At 43.9% G+C, this 22,032-nt stretch overlaps 3 protein-coding genes across 3 annotated transcripts in view; 2 read left to right on the top strand and 1 right to left on the bottom strand.

Annotated features, from left to right (window-relative positions):
- LOC130356735 (olfactory receptor 10G4-like) overlaps positions 1 to 6,973 on the bottom strand; it is a 42,514-nt gene extending 35,541 nt beyond the window's left edge. Inside the window, exon 1 of the mRNA XM_056558643.1 lies at positions 6,814 to 6,973. The gene's annotated coding sequence lies outside the window, so the exon portion shown is untranslated. The remainder of the gene's footprint in view (positions 1 to 6,813) is intronic.
- On the top strand, positions 4,847 to 20,717 carry LOC130356721 (olfactory receptor 6B1-like). Its single transcript, XM_056558617.1, has 4 exons — positions 4,847 to 5,758; positions 6,097 to 6,128; positions 14,582 to 14,625; positions 20,689 to 20,717. Exons 1-4 carry the CDS (start codon positions 4,847 to 4,849, stop codon positions 20,715 to 20,717), a joined length of 1,017 nt encoding a protein of 338 aa, XP_056414592.1.
- Positions 20,715 to 21,671, top strand: LOC130356714 (olfactory receptor 2AT4-like). Its single transcript, XM_056558598.1, has one exon. It carries the CDS (start codon positions 20,721 to 20,723, stop codon positions 21,669 to 21,671), a length of 951 nt encoding a protein of 316 aa, XP_056414573.1. The 5' UTR covers positions 20,715 to 20,720.
- Positions 21,672 to 22,032: the final 361 nt, after the last annotated feature.

Here is a 22,032-nt window from a genome sequence, read left to right as displayed (position 1 = left end):
TATACACCGCTATATACTACTATATACACCGCAGGAGAAATGCTAGCACAGGCCTCCAGTATCCAAATACACTGCTATATACTACTATATACACCGCAGGAGAAATGCTAGCACAGGCTTCCAGTATCTGTATACACTGCTATATACTACTTTATACACCGCAGGAGAAATTCTAGCACAGGCTTCCAGTATCCGTATACACTACTATATACTACTATATACACTGCAGGAGAAATGCTAGCACAGGCCTCCAATATCCGTATACACTGCTATATACTGCTATATACACCGCAGGAGAAATGCTAGCACAGGCTTCCAGTATCTGTATACACTGCTATATACTACTATATACACCGCAGGAGAAATGCTAGCACAGGCTTCCAGTATCCGTATACACTGCTATATACTATATACACCCCAGGAGAAATGCTAGCACAGGCTCCAAGTATCCGTATACACTGCTATATACTACTATATACCCCGCAGGAGAAATGCTAGCACAGGCTTCCAGTATCCGTATACACTGCTATATACTACTATATACACCGCAGGAGAAATGCTAGCACAGGCTTCCAGTATCTGTATACACTGCTATATACTACTATATACATCGCAGGAGAAATGCTAACACAGACTTCCAGTATCCGTATACACTGCTATATACTACTATATACACCGCAGGAGAAATGCTAGCACAGGCTTCCATTATCCGTATACACTGCTATATACTACTATATACACCACAGGAGAAATGCTAGCACAGGCTTCCAGTATCCGTATACACTGCTATATACTACTATATACACAGCAGGAGAAATGCTAGCACAAGCTTCCAGTATCCGTATACACTGCTATATACTACTATATACACCACAGGAGAAATGCTAGCACAGGCTTCCAGTATCCGTATACACTGCTATATACTACTATATACACCGCAGGAGAAATGCTAGCACAGGCTTCCAGTATCCATATACACTGCTATATACTATTATATACACCGCAGGAGAAATGCTAGCACAGGCTTCCAGTATCCGTAGTAGTATATAGCAGTGTATACGGATACTGGAAGCCTGTGCTAGCATTTCTCCTGCGGTGTATATAGTAGTATATAGCAGTGTATACGGATACTGGAAGCCTGTGCTAGCATTTCTCCTGCGGTGTATATAGTAGTATATAGCAATGTATACGGATACTGGAGGCCTGTGCTAGCATTTCTCCTGCGGTGTATACAGTAGTATATAGCAGTGTATACGGATACTGGAAGCCTGTGCTAGCATTTCTCCTGCGGTGTATATAGTAGTATATAGCAGTGTATACAGATACTGGAAGTCTGTGCTAGCATATCTCCTGCGGTGTATATAGTAGTATATAGCAGTGTATACGGATACTGGAAGCCTGTGCTAGCATTTCTCCTGCAGTGTATATAGTAGTATATAGCAGTGTATACGGATACTGGAAGCCTGTGCTAGCATTTCTCCTGCAGTGTATATAGTAGTATATAGCAGTGTATACGGATACTGGAAGCCTGTGCTAGCATTTCTCCTGCGGTGTATATAGTAGTATATAGCAGTGTATACGGATACTGGAAGCCTGTGTTAGCATTTCTCCTGCGGTGTATATAGTAGTATATAGCAGTGTATATGGATACTGGAAGCCTGTGCTAGCATTTCTCCTGCGGTGTATATAGTAGTATATAGCAGTGTATACGGATACTGGAAGCCTGTGCTAGCATTTCTCCTGCTGTGTATATAGTAGTATATAGCAGTGTATACAGATACTGGAAACCTGTGCTAGCATTTCTCCTGCTGTGTATATAGTAGTATATAGCAGTATATAAAGAAGAGGGTTGCATTGACAATCCACCACAATGGGCAGCACATTGAACACATTTTATAAGTGGTCAGAAACTTGTAAATAACTCATGAAAGAATAAAGTTACATTAAAACCAAGCACATCATTGTTTTTGTTGTGAAATTCCCAATAGGTTTGATATGTCACATGACCCTCTTCCTATTGAAAAAACAAAAGTTGGATTCAAAATAGCCGACTTCAAAATGGCCGCCATGGTCACCACTCATCTTGAAAAGTTTCCCCCCTCACATATACTAATGTGCCACAAACATGAAGTTATCACCAAGCATTCCCATTTTATTAAGGTTTATCCATAGAAATGGCGCACTGTATAGAGTATATAGGGTGTATATAAGGTTTATCCATAGAAATGGCCCACCCTGTATATCAGACCTGTGACTGTACACATGACCCTCATGACTCTCACTGCAACCACTGTCTTTTTCACTTCTATCAATAACAGTCATAGTGAAGCTGTTTTTCATTTCCTCTTTTAGCTGTTGTTTTTACTGTAATATTTAGTTTGTTTTTGTTACTTACTAAATCGGATAATGTTACTAAAATAAGAAAATAAATAAAAAATAAAAGAATAACAAATCATAGCCAAATACCATCCCTACAGTGATCATGGTGGAGGCAGCATCATGTCTGGAGGAAACCAGGCACTGCCCATCACCTGACCAATACCATCCCTACAGTGATCATGGTGGGGGCAGCATCATATCTGGGGGAAACCAGGCACTGCCCATCACCTGCCCAATACCATCCCTACAGTGATCATGGTGGGGGCAGCATCATGTCTGGAGGAAACCAGGCACTGCCCATCACCTGCCCAATACCATCCCTACAGTGATCATGGTGGGGGCAGCATCATGTCTGGAGGAAACCAGGCACTGCCCATTACCTTTACAATACCATCCCTACAGTGATCATGGCGGGGGCAGCATCATGTCTGGAGGAAACCAGGCACTGCCCATCACCTGCCCAATACCATCCCTACAGTGATCATGGTGGGGGCAGCATAATGTATGGAGGAAACCACTGCCCATCACCTGCCCAATACCATCCCTACAGTGATCATGGTGGGGGCAGCATTATGTCTGGAGGAAACCAGGTACTGCCCATCACCTGCCCAATACCTTCCCTGCAGTGATCATGGTGGGGGCAGCATCATGTCTGGGGGAAACCAGTCACTACCCATCACCTGCCCAATATCATCCCTACAGTGATCATGGTGTGGGCAGCATCCTGTCTGGGGGAAACCAGGCACCGCCCATCACCTGCCCAATGCCATCCCTACGGTGATCATGGTGGGGGCAGCATCATGTCTTGAGGAAACCAGGCACTACCCATCACCTGTCCAATACCATCCCTACAGTGATCATGGTGGGGGCAGCATCATGTCTGGGGGAAACCAGGCACCGCCCATCACCTGCCCAATACCATCCCTACAGTGATCATGGTGTGGGCAGCATCATGTCTGGGGGAAACCAGGCACTGCCCATCACCTGCCCAATACCATCCCTACAGTGATCATGGTGGGGGCAGCATCATGTCTGGAGGAAACCAGACACTGCCCATCACCTGCCCAATACCATCCCTACAGTGATCATGGTGGGGGCAGCATCATGTCTGGAGGAAACCAGGCACTGCCCATTACCTTTACAATACCATCCCTACAGTGATCATGGCGGGGGCAGCATCATGTCTGGAGGAAACCAGGCACTGCCCATCACCTGCCCAATACCATCCCTACAGTGATCATGGTGGGGGCAGCATCATGTCTGGGGGAAACCAGTCACTACCCATCACCTGCCCAATATCATCCCTACAGTGATCATGGTGTGGGCAGCATCCTGTCTGGGGGAAACCAGGCACCGCCCATCACCTGCCCAATGCCATCCCTACGGTGATCATGGTGGGGGCAGCATCATGTCTTGAGGAAACCAGGCACTACCCATCACCTGTCCAATACCATCCCTACAGTGATCATGGTGGGGACAGCATCATGTCTGGGGGAAACCAGGCACCGCCCATCACCTGCCCAATACCATCCCTACAGTGATCATGGTGTGGGCAGCATCATGTCTGGGGGAAACCAGGCACTGCCCATCACCTGCCCAATACCATCCCTACAGTGATCATGGTGGGGGCAGCATCATGTCTGGAGGAAACCAGGCACCGCCCATCACCTGCCCAATACCATCCCTACAGTGATCATGGTGGGGGCAGCATCATGTCTGGAGGAAACCAGGCACTGCCCATCACCTGCCCAATACCATCCCTACAGTGATCATGGTGGGGGCAGCATCATGTCTGGGGGAAACCAGGCACTGCCTATCACCTGCCCAATACCATCCCTACAGTGATCATGGTGGGGGCAGCATCATGTCTGGAGGAAACCAAGCACTGCCCATCATCTGCCCAATACCATCCCTACAGTGATCATGGTGGGGGCAGCATCATGTCCAGAGGAAACCAGGCACTGCCCATCACCTGCCCAATACCATCCCTACAGTGATCATGGTGGGGGCAGCATCATGTCCAGAGGAAACCAGGCACTGCCCATCACCTGCCCAATACCATCCCTACAGTGATCGTGGTGGGGGCAGCATCATGTCTGGGGGAAACCAGGCACTGCCCATCACCTGTCCAATACCATCCTTTGCGTAAATACTTGGAGACAATTTTTTCAACAGTTTTACAGTGAAAGCCATTATAAATTCCCCCCAAATTTAATTAAATGAATAACACACACACACACACACACACACACACACACACACAGATCTACTGTTCATGTCTTTTTTGAGCACATTGGCTAAACAGCCATAGTGCCGGGAGAAAAAGGAGTTTGCCGGGTAAATGATAAAAGTTACAATGGTCTCTGGTTACTGTAATGTAAATATTTATTAGATAATATTTTTGATTCTCTTAAACATTTTTTTTTCTCTTCTAGGATTTTCTCACATTTGTTATTTTGACTAGAGGATGACAAACCAGTCTACACCTTCTGAAATTGTGCTGGTGGGTTTCCCGAGTCTCCCGGTCAGGTTCTACCTTCCTGTATCCCTCATAATGTTTTTGGTCTACATCTCTTCCCTATCTGCCAATGGCACAGTGATCCTGTTGATCATTCTAAAGGAAAGCCTACATAAGCCGATGTACATGGCCATCGCCAATCTGGCAGCTTCCGATCTTCTGTTTGATACAATCACGTTGCCTAAAATTATTGCTAAGTATTGGTTTGAGGACGGGGCAATGCCCTTCTCGGCCTGTCTCTTCCAAGTCTTCTGGGTCCATTTTCTGGGGACTCTCGATGCTTTCATACTTATGGTGATGGCCATGGACCGTTATGTCGCCATTTCTAGGCCTCTTCATTACTCCACCATAATCTCCAACAAACAGATGGTGGTAGCCTGTACTTTATGTCTTTTTGTATCATCCATTGCAGGTTTAATAGGTGTTTTTGTGATCCTTACTCTTGTATTAAATTGTGGCCGGACAAGAATCAATAGCTATTTTTGTTCCAGCAGTAGTGTCTATGGTTTGGCTTGTGGAGATGTCACTTACTCCAGACTGGTGACTTTCTGTACCGCAACGGTAGTCCTACTCCTACCCTTAAGTTTCATTGTGTTCTCCTACGTTGCTATAATAAGGATCTTGAATTCTTCGATCAACTTGAGAAATGGTGAAAAGGCATTTTATACCTGCACCACCCATCTCTTAGTTATTACTATATACTACATTCCTAGACTTTTTGTCTATATAACAAATCAAACTAAATTAATCCTTAATGCCGATGTCAATGTTTTGATCCTTTGCCTGTATACGTTCTTACCTCACATGGCCAACCCTATAATATATTGTCTACGGACCAATGAAATTAGGCAGATAATCAAAACAATCCTTAGGAGGCGAACAATCCTCAAAATTATCTAATGGTTGATTCATTGAGCAGGAGAAGACGAGTGCTGGGTAACCCGACATCGAACATTTTCATGTCTGTATGATGCTGTTAGTTTAGTAAATTTCCTTAAATTCTACAGAACCCCTTTCATACTCGACCACTAGAGTATGGGACATCATGTGATCTCACTATGATCTTTCTTTCCACTATGGATAATTTTAAGAGTAAATTTCAAGTAAAGAATGCCAAATAATATAAAGTCTTCGACAAGAAAATTGCACTATGCAGATGTCTAATAAACGTACTGGGACATTTTACACAAATTCCTTCTCAATGTTATCAACACTTGTTTTACTTAAAGGGGTACTCCGGCGCTTAGACATCTTATCCCCTATCCTTTGGATAGGGGATAAGATTCCTGATCGCGGGGGTCCCGTCGCTGGGGACCCCCGTGATCTTGCACGCCGCACCCAGTTAAAATTAGTCCCCGGAGCGTGTTCGCTCCGGGTCTGATTACTGTCGATCACGGGGCCATAGCGTTGTGATGTCAAGACTCTGCCCCGTCAGCTCCGCAGCTGTCACGCCCCCTCCCATAGGCTTGCATTGAGGGGGCGGAGCACAATGTCACACGGAGCGGAGGATTGACGTCACAACGCTCTGGCCCCGTGATCGACAGTAATCAGACCCGGAGCGAACACGCTCCGGGGACTGATTATAACGGGGTGTGGCGTGCAAGATCACGGGGGTCCCCAGCGGCAGGACCCCCACAATCAGGCATCTTATCCCCTATCATTTGTATAGGGGATAAGATGTCTAAGCGCCGGAGAACCAACAGGGTGACAATTATTTACCACAGATAATTTTGCAGTTAGATGATGGGGGTATCGCACCTCAGTGAATGAAAAATTAACAAATTGTGGCCCTAACAAAAAAATTCCTGTTATTGAGACACTTATCCCAAAGTCTTTTTTTTTTCATAAAATGGAGAAATTCATCAGGAAACAATAGACAGAATCGAGAGAAAATAATAACTCAAATAATACCCCACCTGCAACACTCTTGCTGCAGCCATGCCAGATTATCAACGGTAATTCCTACAGCTTACTCTGTGACATCTCTATTAGTGTTGAGCAATCTGAACCTGTAGAAGCTGGGTACAGTCAAGAGTTTTGGAAATATTTGCTTTGTTGCTTCTGTAAATAATTCCAGATTTGCTTCCTCCGAAGCCAGTAAGTCATGGAGCAAACTCTATGTGAGAAAGGATGAGGATTGAAAACATAGTGTTGTTGGTGCCATTTTAGCATAGGAAGATGAAGTATTGACACAGATATGATGTCAGGATAGCCCACAATCCTTTGCAAATAGCAAGATCACATGACTTCAGGTTAGCCAATAATGGCTTGCCTACAGCACCCAGCCAATTAGGAGGCAGTATAGGGGTGGGACAGAGGCACCAAATAAGACTATGCACATAGCTGCAGTGGCCATTTTAGGGAGAGGAGCTGATGAAAGAAGATCTCTGTGAGGGACAGTGTGTGTGATCAGAGGCCAGAAAAGCTTTGCCGTACTCCATTTTGCACATTATAGTAGCTGACTATAGAGTCAATTCAGTTTGTAAGTTTTCATAGCCCAGCCACAGACAAAGCCCTTCCTGCAATACAGCAATACAGCAGCTGCATGCTCATGGGCTGCATTTGCATTGTCAAGTCAGGGTGAGAAGAAGATCTGTAAGGGACAGTGAGACTTAGCAATAGTATATGTTCAGAGCCCACTGAACGACTGCTGCATTTTTGCAAAGGGTGATTTTTTTTATATGTGGCACACTGAGGGAAGAAGGTGTGCAAACAAACGTTTTGTGTCACATTTGCTTACAGTTGTGCAAGCGAAGATTCAAGTGTCATGGTATTATGTAACAATCACCGTTGCAGATTTAAGTGTATACACACACTTATTTTAGTTAGTAAAAAAAATCATGGCAAACAAACTATTTTTTTTTTTTTGTAAGTTCAGAGCATATTGTCTACTAAGCGCTGTTTAAAAAGTTAGTGGCAGTTCATGTGAAAACAGAGACACCTTGCAGTTTTGGCTGTAGCTCCCAATCCCTGTCATATGTCTGGAAGCCAGGGCTTATCCAAAGGCAATACAGTCTCCGTGTTGTCATTATCTTCATTGACTGTCACCTAATGTCCCCCCCACCTCCAAACATTTTAAGATTTGATAAAACATATTGTTTTATTGTTGGAAATTGAAGGGGGACATTTTTTTCGGTCAGATTTTATTATCAAAACAAACACATTTTTTGTCTAATTGTTAATGACTGAGGCATGACACCTTATATTATCAATGATTATAATTGAAACATTTTTGTTAATTATTCATTATGTAATTTACACAAAAACTAATAAACATAATAGTTGTTAAAACAAATGTTCCTATTGTTGCTGATTGAAACGTGCCCCTTTTGGAAAAGATCGATATGTTGAAATATTTGATAAAAAATATAAATTGTTAGTTGAGAAAAGAAATGTAATGGTAAAATGAAAGGTTTCACTGCAAAGTACAATTGGTCCGACAAAAAACAAGTACTCACATGTGTTATGGGCAGCGCTCCGGCCATTCATTCTGTCCGTGAGCGCCTCCTCCCTGTCGATACCAGTGGCTCCGGGACTCGCGGTGCGGGACGTGCCCGCATGTGAGCCCCGGGCATTGCTATGGGCAATGCTCCAGCTGTTCAGCTCAGCCGTGAGAGCACCCCTTCATATCATTGCGGCGGCCCCAGGACGTGCGCGCACATGAGCTCCGGGCATCTCCTTACCCAGCAAATTTCAGAGCGGGTCCCAGCGGAGGGGACGCCACGATCAGACATCTTATCCCCTATTCTTTGGATAGGGGCTAAGATGTCTATCAGTGGAGTACCCCTTTAAGGAGGGCAGGAAGGATTTCCAGTAATCTTCAACCGCCAGGGGAGAGCCCGAGTGTCTGGTAATTATAAAGTGAGTACACAACACAGAAATAATGCCCCTAGGTCCCTGAGAGCGTGAGAAACTAATCAGATGGTATTCTGAGATCGAGGGTCCCAGTCGAGGCAACTGACTGTTGAGGACTTATAAAAGGAGGCTCTGGGGAGACTAAATTCCTCTAGAAGCTGGGAGAAAGACTTAATAGCGTTGTTAGCATAGACAGATTGCAATGTAGTGACATTATGCTCCTTCCAGAATGGACGATCTAGTTCAGGCGTTAATTGTTAGAACAGACAAATCAGACATAATGTCAGTGTAGGAGTGGAGCAACTTCACCGCCCCCCACACCTGAGGAGCCAAGCGGTGGAGTGGGAGAAGGTGATGCCCAATACTGTATTGATTCTCCAGTCAAACCCTAAAAGTATCTACTTTAAGTCAAGTGAGCAAGGTGATATTCTGAATTGGGACGGGAGTCTGAGGCAAACCAGGAGCAGAGTAAGCGTAGCGGCCACCAGGTAAAAAACATGAAAATCAGGGAGCAGGCATAACCTGCCATGTCCTTCAATCGCTGGAGGACCGACAACTTTGGTTTGGATCCTAAAGTCTGGTAGGAGGGAAATAAGGAGGGAAATAAGGGATTTAAGGAAAGATGTGGGAACCAGAGTGGCTATATATATATATATATATATATATATATATATATATATGGCTATATATGGCTATATATATATATATATATATATATATATATATATATAGATAGATAGATAGATAGATAGATAAAAAAAAAAAAATATATATATATATATATATATATATATATATAAAGTATTTGGTTAGTATGATCATTTTAATTAAGTTTATCTGTCCTTGAATGGAAAGAGGGAGAGAGCTCCACACCTTTAGCCAGTAATGGAAGAACATTAAGACGTAAGTCCTGACCAGGATCTCTATGTATCAGTATCCCCAAATACTTAAAACTGTCAAACACCTGCAGCCCGCACATGGAGTTTGGCCAGAAGGAGGTTGAGAGTGGTAGGAATTTGGACCAATTGATACACAGGTTGGAGAAGTCCCCAAACTCATTGATTATGGATATCACCAGAGGCAGAGCAGAGCGGACCATCTAAGAAAAGAACCATGTCATCAGCATAGAGGCCTATTTTGTCCTCCATGTCCTCCAGGGCAACACCCAGGATTGTGAGATCTTGCCTTATAGAGTTGTGCTGTTAACTGCTTCAGTGCCGGTTCGGGAGCGAGTCGGGCTCTGTGTGTAAGTGAGAGCAGGCCGCTGCAGCATCTGCCGTCGGATCCTTCTGCCCCTCAGGGCCATGGGCGCCATCTTGACTCGCAACCCGGGCATAGTGTCTGACCTCGCAGCCGTGAGCCTACTTTGTTCTGGTAGTCTGGCTCATCGTAGTAGACTGATTTGCGGGCATTCAGAGGGTCAGGATACTCTGCAGCAGGCTAAAATTATGGGCTCAGAGCAGAAGCTACTCTGCCATGCGACCGCTCTGCTTGTTCGCTAAGCCACACCCCCAACACTAATCTTTATGTTGGAGTGGGTAATAATCTTTATGTTGGAGTGGGTAATACAATTTTGGACCTCAGTATTCACTTTTCTGCACATGGTTTTTCTCGTGCACTTTACCATGGAATCTTATCTGTTATCATCTTCTCCTGATCCTGTCTTACGTCCCCTGAAGAACCCTGCCATTTTAGGTGGAGAAACATGTAAGAATAGGTGTCTTGAATCGACAGAGGCATCTAAATAAAGGTTAAAAGCATTGTTGATGGTGCAGTGGGTCGGATCTCTTGGCCATGCTTAATTAAGCCTCCATGACTCCTGGGGGTCATCTATTGATAGGACCAGTCTGTGGCAGGCTCTACTAATAGAACTCAGATCTGATGGATAAATGCAGGCACATGTCCTGAATTAATCAGTTTAAAAAATCTAATGATGGCTCAAAAAAGTCCCCATGGGGGACTAACCAAGCCAAATATGTAAAAAAAAAAAAAAATTATAATAATTATAAAATAATGATAAGAAAAGTTCAAATTAACCCCCTTTTCCCATTTTCTAAACAAAAAAATTCAACAAAATTTAAAGAAACATATTTGGTATCACCACGCATGCAATTGTGCATAAAACTAAAGAAAAAACAAATGGACAAATTGTGTTTTTTTAAACACATTACAGGCTAGAAAAAAAAACTTGTCTGTAGATGGAAATAATTAGGCTCCTCATCTTTCCAGACCCTTCTCACTTCCATACTGTCACGTACCGGCAGGACTGGTAGTGGATCATCTGAACCAGAGAGGCGATGACGCGGGTTGTACCAGAGGACCGGTTCTAAGTGTTTACTGGTTTTCACCAGAGCCCGCCGCAAGGCGGGATGGACTTGCTGCGGCGGTAACCACCAGGTCGTATCCTCCAGTAGCAATTTGACCTCTCTGATGGCTGATATGGCATGGTACACAGGGAGCACATTCTGGCTCCAGTGGCAACCGCAGGCGGAGGTGCAGGCTGTTGCTGAGCAGGCAGGAGCTGTTGCATCATGGCGGTCAACTGGGCCAGCTGCTGACCTTGCTGGGCCACAATGGAGGTGAGGTCCGCTATACTTGGCAGAGGAACATCAGCGGGATCCATGGCCGGATCTTACTGTCACGTACCGGCAGGACTGGTAGTGGATCCTCTGAACCAGAGAGGCGATGACGCGGGTTGTACCAGAGGACCGGTTCTAAGTGGTTACTGGTTTTCACCAGAGCCCGCCGCAAGGCGGGATGGACTTGCTGCGGCGGTAACCACCAGGTCGTATCCTCCAGTAGCAACTCGACCTCTCTGGTGGCTGATATGTCGTGGTACACAGGGAGCAGGCAAGAGCGTAGTCGGACGTAGCAGAGGTCAGGGCAGGCAGCAAGGGTTCACAGGCTAGTATATGGTAGCAATGGGTACGGCAACTGGCAATGCAATAAACATTGTAGGGAACGCTTTCTCAGTGGCACAAGGCACAAAGATCCGGCAAGGGCAGGAAGGGGCATGTGCTTTTTATTGGAAAATCACAATGGGAGGTGTGTGGCGCGTGAGCGGGGACCAGCCGCCACGCTAGCCGCGTCCCTGCCACAGTGAGACCCGCGCTCCCGGTCAGTGTGTTTGACCGGGAGATGCCGGGACCCCAGCCCGGAGGACAGATGCAGTGGGCTCTCCAGTCCGGAGGTGGAGACCGGAGCGCTTGCTGTGACACATACAAGCCTATCTCATCTATAGTGTCCAAACAATAATAATATTCCACAGAGTAGTACTGTTCATCACCCCATCCCCCCTTCCCGGTTAGGCCCCTCTTTGTGCTATACACAACAGTTAAGCCCCACACTGTAGATTGGCTAATTCTGTGCCTCCACACTGTACCCGGTAAGGTGCAGGATCTTAAAGGGGTACTCTGCCCCTAGACATCTAATCCCCTATCCAAGGGATAGGGATAAGATGTCTGATCGCGGGGGTGGGACCCCCACTATCTCTGTGCAGCACCCAGCATTTGTTTATAATGATGTCACGGCCACGCCCCTCATGATGTCTCACCACGCCCCCTCAATGCGACCGCTACATCCCCTCCCATAGACTTGCATTGAAGGGGCGTGGTTTGATGTCAGAAGGGGCGTCAGAAGTGGGCATCATGACCCCCTCGCCGCCCACTCCAAGCGTTCGGAATAAAATGTTCTGAAAGCTGGGGCAGCGTAGTACCCCTTTAAGAGACAATAACTTTTTACAGTTTTTTCAACATAGCAAAGGAAAAGAGTATAAATGGTGAGTGCTTTGTTTATACTCTTTTCCTTTGTTATGTTGGATTACCTGTGTATATGCTCAGCATAGTAGCACCACCACTTCAGCACACCAGCTTCCTCGTATTGCCAGATTATTAGGATCGGCCGTACAAAGCGGAACGGCTGCGCTTCCTCTCGCTGATGCCAGGTCCGGGTTTACTTGATCTTTCTACAATGTTGTATTTTTACAGTTTCTGTCCACAGTCTAAAGTGTTGCGATCAAAAGTTTTGATTGGTTGGGGTCTGGATGCTGAGACCCCCCACTGATCGCTACAGCAAGCACTTGTTCTTTCTGCCATCTCCTCGATGCAGGAGATAATTCTATAGAAAGTCTATAGACCCCATCTCCTGCATAGTGTTGAGCAGCATAGGCCATATTCGAATTCACGAATATTCGTGAATATATGGACGAATATTCGTCATATTCGCGAATATTTGCATATTCGTAATATTCTTGTTTTATTTTCGCATATGCGAATATTCGCGTGTGCGGAAATTAACATATGCGAAAATGTGCATATACAAAAATTTGCATATTCGCACACAGTAGTATTAGAGCCTTCTTACACCACATAAGCTGGAAGCAGAGAGGGATGATCACTGTGATGTGTACTGTGAGAAAAAATTAATAAAAATAAAGAATATTCGTAATTACGAATATACAGTAACCCCCCGACCTACGAGGGCCCCGACATATGATAAAATCGACATACGATGGCCTCTCAGAGGCCATCGCATGTTGATGTCAGCATCGACATACGATGCTTTTATATGTCGGGGCCATCGCAGTAACTGCTATCCTACAGCGCAAAATGCTTAAGCTGCTGTCGGATAGCAGTTTAAGCATCCCTGGCAGGTTCACTTACCTATCCCCGCTGCTCCGGGTCCACTTTGCGATCCTCCGGTGTCTTGCGCATCTTCTCCAGGGTCCGGGCCTTGCTTTCCGGCGTTGTTATTGCATCACTACGCACGCCACGCCGACGCAGCGGCGTAATAACGTCACCTGAAAGTGAGGCCCGGACCCTGCAGAAGATGCGCAAGACACCGGAGGATCGCGAAGAAGACACCGGAGCAGCGGGACAGCATCGGGAGCCCCTGGAACAGCAGCGGGAGCGGTGAGGACCTGGTGCGGAGCGGCGGGGACAGGTGAGTACAGCTTCCTATACTTTACATTGCACGGATCCCTCAACATACGATGGATTCGACAAACGATGGGTCGTTTGGAATTAATTACCATCGTATGTTGAGGGACCACTGTATAGTGCTATATTCGCGAATATTCGCGAATTCGCGAATATGCGATATTCACGAATAAAATTTGAATTGTGAATATTCGCGAGCAACACTACTCCTGCACAGACGAAAAGGCAGGGAGAACAAGAGCTCAGCTGAGCGCGTCTCCTGGGTCATTTAAGCCATTAGTGATGGTTTCAGCACCCAGACCCCGAGTGATCAAAATTTTTTTACTTGTCTCTGAGCTTCTGCGGGTTTCCAAGTCCGGGATCGACCTCACACAGCAGCTTCACAGAGTCCACTCTTCCTCAGGCTTTCTATCACTCCTTTGACCTTTTCTTCCTCTCAACCAGTGGTGTAATTATATGGGGTACAGAGGGGGCCAATAGCTTGAGGGGCCCATTAGATCTCTCTTTCTTATGTAACAGGGTTTTTGGGGTGTCCACCTTTATCCTTAGATCTCTTACCCTTATTACTTCTCCCTGCTTGGCAGGGCTTAGACTCCACCACCTGGTAGGTGGTGTATATATCTGCGGCAGTGCTAAGGTATAGCATAGCACAAAATCAGACAGATGCAATATGTCTATATGGGTCTCATCCACCCACAAGCACACCTGTGACCCAAGAGTCGGATCTTTGCTTTAGTGGCCAATGGGTACCTTCAGCTGGTGCACATTAAATAAATGGGTCCATACAAAGTCCTTCTCCACCATGTTACCTGGAGTAGGCTGAAACTCTTTAAATGTCTTTCAAAGGTCTTTTAATTGGTATGTTAATTCATTGTGCCCTGTTATTGCACAGGGAAGAAGAGTTTCAGGCTTACCCTTACAAAGGCTGTAAATCAGGTCAGTCCTGCTTTCAATTCTTCACACAGTTTGTCCCTCTATGGTCTTTTTCTCTGCTGACTCTTCTGGAACTGAAAAATCCAAGATGGCCACGAGCACATGTCCACAAAACTCCCCATTCTCCAGCTTTAGTCACTACACAGTTAATTTGCTTGTGCAGTCCACCATCTACTGGACACTTCATGTCATTGCAGGATACATCACAGCAATAATTCCAGGGGTTACACTTATGTAAGGAGACCAGCCCTATAAATGAAGCATTATAGTTGAGGGTCCTGTTGTGGATTTTGAATTGGAGCTCAGAATTTTTAAGCTACCCCTCTGCTCTCACCAGTAATGCTCCTCAGGGGCGTGCCTGTTTCAAAGCAGATCTTAATGTCTTCCTAGCTCTCACACACTGCCCTAAAGCACCAAATTTACATGGTTATGTCGTCCACTAACTGAGGGGTTAATATCTCTTAGACTATGTGCCAGGGAGCGTCCCAGTAATAAATAAACAAATAACTTAGTCTAATATGTTTCATTTAGTTCTCTATCTATAGTTAATATTTCTATAGAAAATTCTGAAGGGTTCACAAACTTTCACAAGCACAACTGTAAATATGATGCTATCAGATGAGATAAGATGAGATAAGACGATAACTCCATGAGCTGTGACGTCCATATGAGAGTTGGGCCCCGGGGACTGTATGACGCAGCTCTGCAGGGTATAAATACAGCAGAGATCTGAGGGGTTATTTTATTCCTTCTCACCTTCCTGGAGATTCATTGACCTGAACTATTGGCTGAGTAAGTTTTATATCTTTATTTATCATCTATTAGATTTCGGGATGAGGAAAATGTAACTCTACATTAGGTTATTGTCGTGAAGCATGTTACTGACCATCCCTGACCATACACAGTCCACGTATCTCCTTACATTACACTATGGCTGAATAGACTCCAATGACTCCAGACTACAGCTCTGTATGAATCTATATCAGACCTGTGACTGTACACATGACCCTCACGACCCTCGCTGCAACCATCCTCTTTTTCACTTCTATCTTTTTCCCTTTTTGAATAGTTCGGACATTTCGGCATGTGGTGATACCACATATACTTATTAGAGTTTAGCGAACTTACTGTAAATTGTCTCGAAGCGAACCTCGCAGCTCGGCTGTTGATTGCTTTAGTCTGTGTAAATTAGTTCAGCTTTCCAAGGGCTCTGGTTGCCTGGAAAAGTCCGGGATGACAGTCTTAGGTCTCATAGGTCTGTATCCACCTTTTCCAGGCAACTGAAGCCCTTGGAAAGCTGAACTAATTTATGCAGACGAAAGTAATCAACAGCCGAGGTGGGAGGTTCGCTACGAGCCAATTTACTGTAAGTTCGCTAAACTCTAATATTTATGTTTATTTATTTTTAATGATTTTATATAAAATTGAGGGGTGATTATTATGATTATTATTATTATTATACTAATAATATAAGTTATTGTTATTATTGTTTTATAATAACAACAACAACAATTATGATAGTAATTTTTATCACAATATATAATGATAATAACAACAATAACTTTTATTATTAGTATAATAATAATAATAATAATAATAATAATAATATTTTTAACTAAGTTAAAAAAAAATTATTTGTGTCTCTGTTTTGCGCAAAAAACTTAAGCATTATAAAAATATTAAAGACTTTTTTTTTTTTTTTACAGTTTTCTGGTGAAAGTCTTTAGAAATTCTTCCAATTCCACCTAAAATGTAAATAAACTAATAACACACAGACAGTTGTACTGATCATGTCTTTTAATGAGCACATTGGGTAAACATACGTAGTGCAGGGAGAAAAAGTAAGTGAAGCCTTGTGTTTAATACCCTGTAAATAAACCTTTATCAGAAACCACCTCCTTAAAATGTATTCTGTAGCTGCAGATAAGATTCGGGGAAATTGTGGACAATTCTCTGCAAATGTGTTTCATTTCAGTATTACTGGGATGTCATATGTGCGACGCCCTCTTCAGGTCAGGCTACAGCATATTCAACTAGGTTTGGGCATTCAAAAACATAAATATTATTTGTCTTTTCATCATTAGTTGGTTTTCCTTGTGCGCTTTAGACCATTTTTTTGTTTTGTTGCATCACCCAAGATCTCGTTACATCACATCAATACACCAAGCCTCATGCATCTTTATTACACATCATATGTGATCTTCTGGAAGTTGTTGCATCGAGGGATGGTTCATACCAACCAGTCTTTCTAGAGTAACATAATTGTCAGTAGCCAGGCTTTGTGTGCCTCTACATAATGGGAATAATCTTCATCTTTAAATAGTCAGTTGATTTTTTCTCCCTGAACTGTGGATGTTTACTAAATTTTCTCAATAAAAGACATGGACAGTACAACTCTCTGTGTGTTATTAGTTTAGTTCCATTGTGTCTTTCTATAATTGTTGCCTATAATTATGACTTACAAGATATGCAGAAATCTGGATAATTCTAAAAGGTTTATTGACTCTTTCTTGCAATAGTTACATAGTTACATAGTTAGTATGGTTGAAAAAAGACATACGTCCATCAAGTCCAACCAGGGGATTGAAGGGAGGGGTGTAAGGGGATAAGGGAAAGGGATGTAGATTTATAATTCTGCATAAGCATTAATGTTATTTTGTTCCAGGAATGTATCTAACCCTGTTTTAAAGCTGTTAATTGTTCCTGCTGTGACCAGTTCCTGAGGTAGACCATTCCATAAATTCACAGTCCTCACGGTAAAGAAGGCGTGTCGCCCCTTTAGACTAAACTTTTTCTTCTTCAGACGGAGGGAGTGCCCCCTCGTCCTTTGGGGGGGTTTAACCTGGAACAGTTTTTCTCCATATTATTTGTATGGGCCATTTATATACTTATATACGTTTATCATATCCCCCCTTAAACGTCTCTTCTCAAGACTAAACAATTGTAACTCCTTTAATCGCTCCTCATAGCTAAGATGTTCCATGCCCCATATTAGTTTAGTCGCGCGTCTCTGCACCCTTTCCAACTCCGCAGTGTCCCTTTTATGAACAGGCGACCAAAACTGAACAGCATATTCCAGGTGAGGCCGTACCAATGCTTTATAAAGGGGGGGGATTATGTCCCTGTCCCTTGAGTCCATGCCTCTTTTGATACATGACAATATCCTGCCGGCTTTTGAAGCAGCAGCCTGACATTGTGCTATTCTGTAGTCTGTGATCTACAAGTCACCCAGATCCTTCTCTACCAGTGACTCTGCCAGTTTAATCCCCCCTAAGACATGCAACGCATGCAGGTTATTAGTACCCAGATGCATAACTTTACATTTATCCACATTGAACCTCATTTGCCAAGTGGATACCCAGACACTTAGTCTATCCAAGTCATCTTGTAACTTATGCACATCCTCTATAGACTGTACCCCCCTCTATATACACAGCCCCCCCCCCACTATATACACATCCTCTATAGACTGTAACGTGCTACAAAGCTTGGTGTCATCTGCAAAGATAGAATCAGAGCTGTTAATACCATCCTCTATATCATTGATAAATAAATTAAACAACAGCGGGCCCAGTACAGAACCTTGGGGTACACCACTAATAACCGGGGACCAATCAGAGTACGAATCATTGACCACCACTCTCTGGGTACGATCCATGAGCCAGTGTTCAATCCAGTTACAAACTAAAGTTTCCAAGCCCAAGGACCTTAACTTACCTGTCAGACGTCTGTGAGGGACAGTATCAAACGCTTTGGCAAAATCCAGAAACACTATATCCACAGCCATTCCTCTGTCAAGGCTTCTACTCACTTCTTCATAAAAGCAAATTAGATTGGTTTGACAACTTCTATCTTTAGTAAACCCACTATCACTTATAATACAATTATTCCCTATGTATTCCTGTATGTAATCCCTTATAAGTCCTTCAAACAAATTACCCACAATGCACGTTAGACTTACCGGTCTATAATTGCCTGGCAAAGACCTAGAGCCCTTCTTGAAGATTGGTACCACATTAGCCTTGCGCCAGCCCCTTGGCACAATACCAGACACCAGAGAATCTCTAAATATCATGAACAAGGGTACAGATATTACTGAACTTACCTCTCTAAGAACTCTTGGGTGTAGTCCATCCGGCCCTGGAGATTTGCTTACATTTACTTTACTTAACTTACCTTGTACCATCTCTACATTAAGCCAGTTCAATACATTATATGATGTGTTACCAGCACTGACCTGTACATGATGTGTTACCAGCACCGACCTGTACATGATGTGTTACCAGCACTGACCTGTACATTATGTGTTACCAGCACTGACCTGTACATGATGTGTTACCAGCACTGACCTGGCCAATGTCAGCTCCTTCTTCCATAGTATATACAGAACTAAAGAACCCATTCAGTAGCTCCGCCTTCTCTTGATCGCCCGTGACAACCTCCCCATTATCATTATTAAGGGGTCCTACATGCTCTGTCCTTGGTTTTTTTGCATTTATATATCTAAAAAAATATTTAGGATTAGTTTTGCTTTCTTTGGCCACATGTCTCTCATTTTGAATTTTTGATGTTTTTATTACATTTTTACAGATTTTATTAAGCTCCTTGTACTGTTTAAATGTTATAGCTGACCCATCAGATTTGTATTTTTTGAAGGCTATTTTTTTGTTGTTTATTGCTCTTTTAACCTCATTTGTCAGCCATGTAGGATTTAGTTTTAATCGTTTATATTTGTTCCCCTTTGGTATATATTTAGCTGTATAGTTATTTAGAGTTGATATAAAGATGTCCCATTTACCTTCTGTATCAGTATTTGAGAACACCTCCCCCCAGTCTATGTCCTGTAGTGCAGATCTCAGCCCAGGGAAATTTGCCTTTTTAAAGTTATATGTTTTTGCTTTCCCCGTCTGTCTGTATATTGTGGTCGCTATTACCAAGGTTTTCCCACACAGTTACATTACCAACCAGCTCTGCATTGTTGGAAATGATCAGATCCAACAAGGCATCACTTCTTGTTGGGTCCTCCACAAACTGGCCCATAAAATTATCCTGCAATAAACTTAGGAATTTTCTCCCCTTTGTAGTTTTAGCCAACCCCGGACCCCAATCTATATCTGGATAGTTAAAATCTCCCATTATTACCACTGTACCTGCCCGGGCGGCCCTCTCTATTTGTAATAGTGCATCCCTATAATGGGGCACACTGATAAATGTTGGGTTCTTAAAATGGGTCGCCTCTCCAAGAACAGTTATTAAAGGGGTACTCTGGCCCTAAGACATCTTATCCCCTATCCAAAGGATAGGGGGTAAGGTGTCTGATCGCGGGGGTCACGCCACTGGGGACCCCCACTATCTTGCATGCAACACCCACCTCTGGGAGCTGCACGCAGCGCTGCAGCCTCGGAGTCTGCCAGTTCACGACTATGGCCGTCACACCCCCTCCCATGGACTTGCATTATGGAGCGGGGCGTGACATCACACGCGGTGGAGTTGTGACATCAAGATACTCCGGCCCTGTAGTCGTGACCCGGCAGACTCCGAGGCTGCAGCTCTGCGTGCAGCTCCCAGAGGTGGGTGCTGCATGCGAGATAGACGGAGTCCCCAGTGGCGGGATCCCTGCAATCAGACATCTTATCCCCTATCCTTTGGATAGGGGATAAGATCTCTTAGGGCTGGAGTACCCCTTTTTAAACATGTGACCCAGGCTGGAGGAAACATAACAAACAGGTTTACTTACCTTGCCTGCACCCCCTCCACGGCCCTCCTCTGTACTACTTTCGGTGACATACCGTGTAGACAGGAAATGCCAGCTCAATGGCTGTTCTCTATGCTGTCTATGCTATGTTGGCATTTCATGTCCTCACAGCATGTCCCCTGAAGTAATGAGGAAGAGGGCCATGGTGGAGACCGGACCCATAGAAACAAATACCTGTTTGTTATGTTACCTCCAGTTTGTTCCTGGACAGCCAACCCCTTCTAAATTTTTATAAAAGTTATGATGGACTCCGGGTGATTATTATTTAAATGAAAATTCTGACACTTTTTATCATTTTGTTTCTCTTCTAGGATTTTCTCACATTTGTTATATTAATTAGAGGATGACAAACCAGTCTACAACTTCTGAAATTGTGCTGGTGGGTTTCCCGAGTCTCCCGCTGAGGTTCTACCTTCCTGTATCCCTCATAATGTTTTTGGTCTACATCTCTTCCCTATCTGCCAATGGCACAGTGATCCTGTTGATCATTCTAAAGGAAAGCCTACATAAGCCGATGTACATGGCCATCGCCAATCTGGCAGCTTCCGATCTTCTGTTTGATACAATCACGTTACCTAAAATTATTTCTAAGTATTGGTTTGAGGACGGGACAATGCCCCTCTCGGCCTGTCTCTTCCAAGTCTTCTGGGTCCATTTTCTGGGGACTCTCGATGCTTTCATACTCATGGTGATGGCCATGGACCGTTATGTCGCCATTTCTAGGCCTCTGCAGTATTCCACCGTAATCTCCAACAAACAGATGGTGGTAGCCTGTACTTTATGTCTTTTTGTATCATCCATTGCAGGTTTAATTGGTGTTTCTGTGATTCTTACTCTTGTATTTACTTGTGGTCGGACAAGAATCAATAGCTGTTTTTGTTCCAGCAGCAGCGTCTATGGTTTGGCTTGTGGAGATGTCACTTACCCAAGACTGGTGGGTTTCTGCAACGCAATGGTGGCTCTGCTTCTACCCTTAAGTTTCATTGTGTTCTCCTACGCTGCTATAATAAGGATCTTGCATTCTTCGACCCACTTGGGAAATGGTCAAAAGGCCTTTTATACCTGCACCACCCATCTCTTAGTCATTGCTACATACTACATTCCTAGACTTTTTGTCTATATAACAAACCAAACCAAATTAACCCTCAATGCCGATGTCAATGTTTTGATCCTTTGCCTGTATACATTCTTACCCCACGTGGCCAACCCTATAATATATTGTCTACGGACCAAGGAAATTAGGCAGATAATCAAACCAATCCTTAGGAGATGCACAACCCTCAAAATTATCTAATGGTAGATTCATTGGGCTGGAGAAGATGGAGTGATGGGTGATCGGGCAATGCCATTGAGGGCCAAAAGGGCATCCTTCTGCCAAATGCAGATGACAAAACTATCTGGTACATGATGCTGTTAGTTTAGTTTATGGCCTTAAACTCTGCAGAACCCTCTTCACACTTGACCACTTGAGTGTCTCGTGTTATGTGATCTCACTAGTCCCAATCATTCCGTTTTGGATACAACTTATTTTGTGATATTGTTGATAATTTTTTAAGAGTAATGTCAAGTAAACTATGCAAAATAATGAAAATTCTTTAACTAGAAAATTGCACAAAGCAGATGTTACATAGAACCACTGGGACACTTTATATAAA

This window comes from Hyla sarda, chromosome 2, assembly GCF_029499605.1.
Source record: "Hyla sarda isolate aHylSar1 chromosome 2, aHylSar1.hap1, whole genome shotgun sequence".
NCBI lineage: Eukaryota > Metazoa > Chordata > Amphibia > Anura > Hylidae > Hyla > Hyla sarda.
Note: the sequence above shows the minus strand (reverse complement) of the source record. Positions and strands in the feature narration are given on the sequence as shown.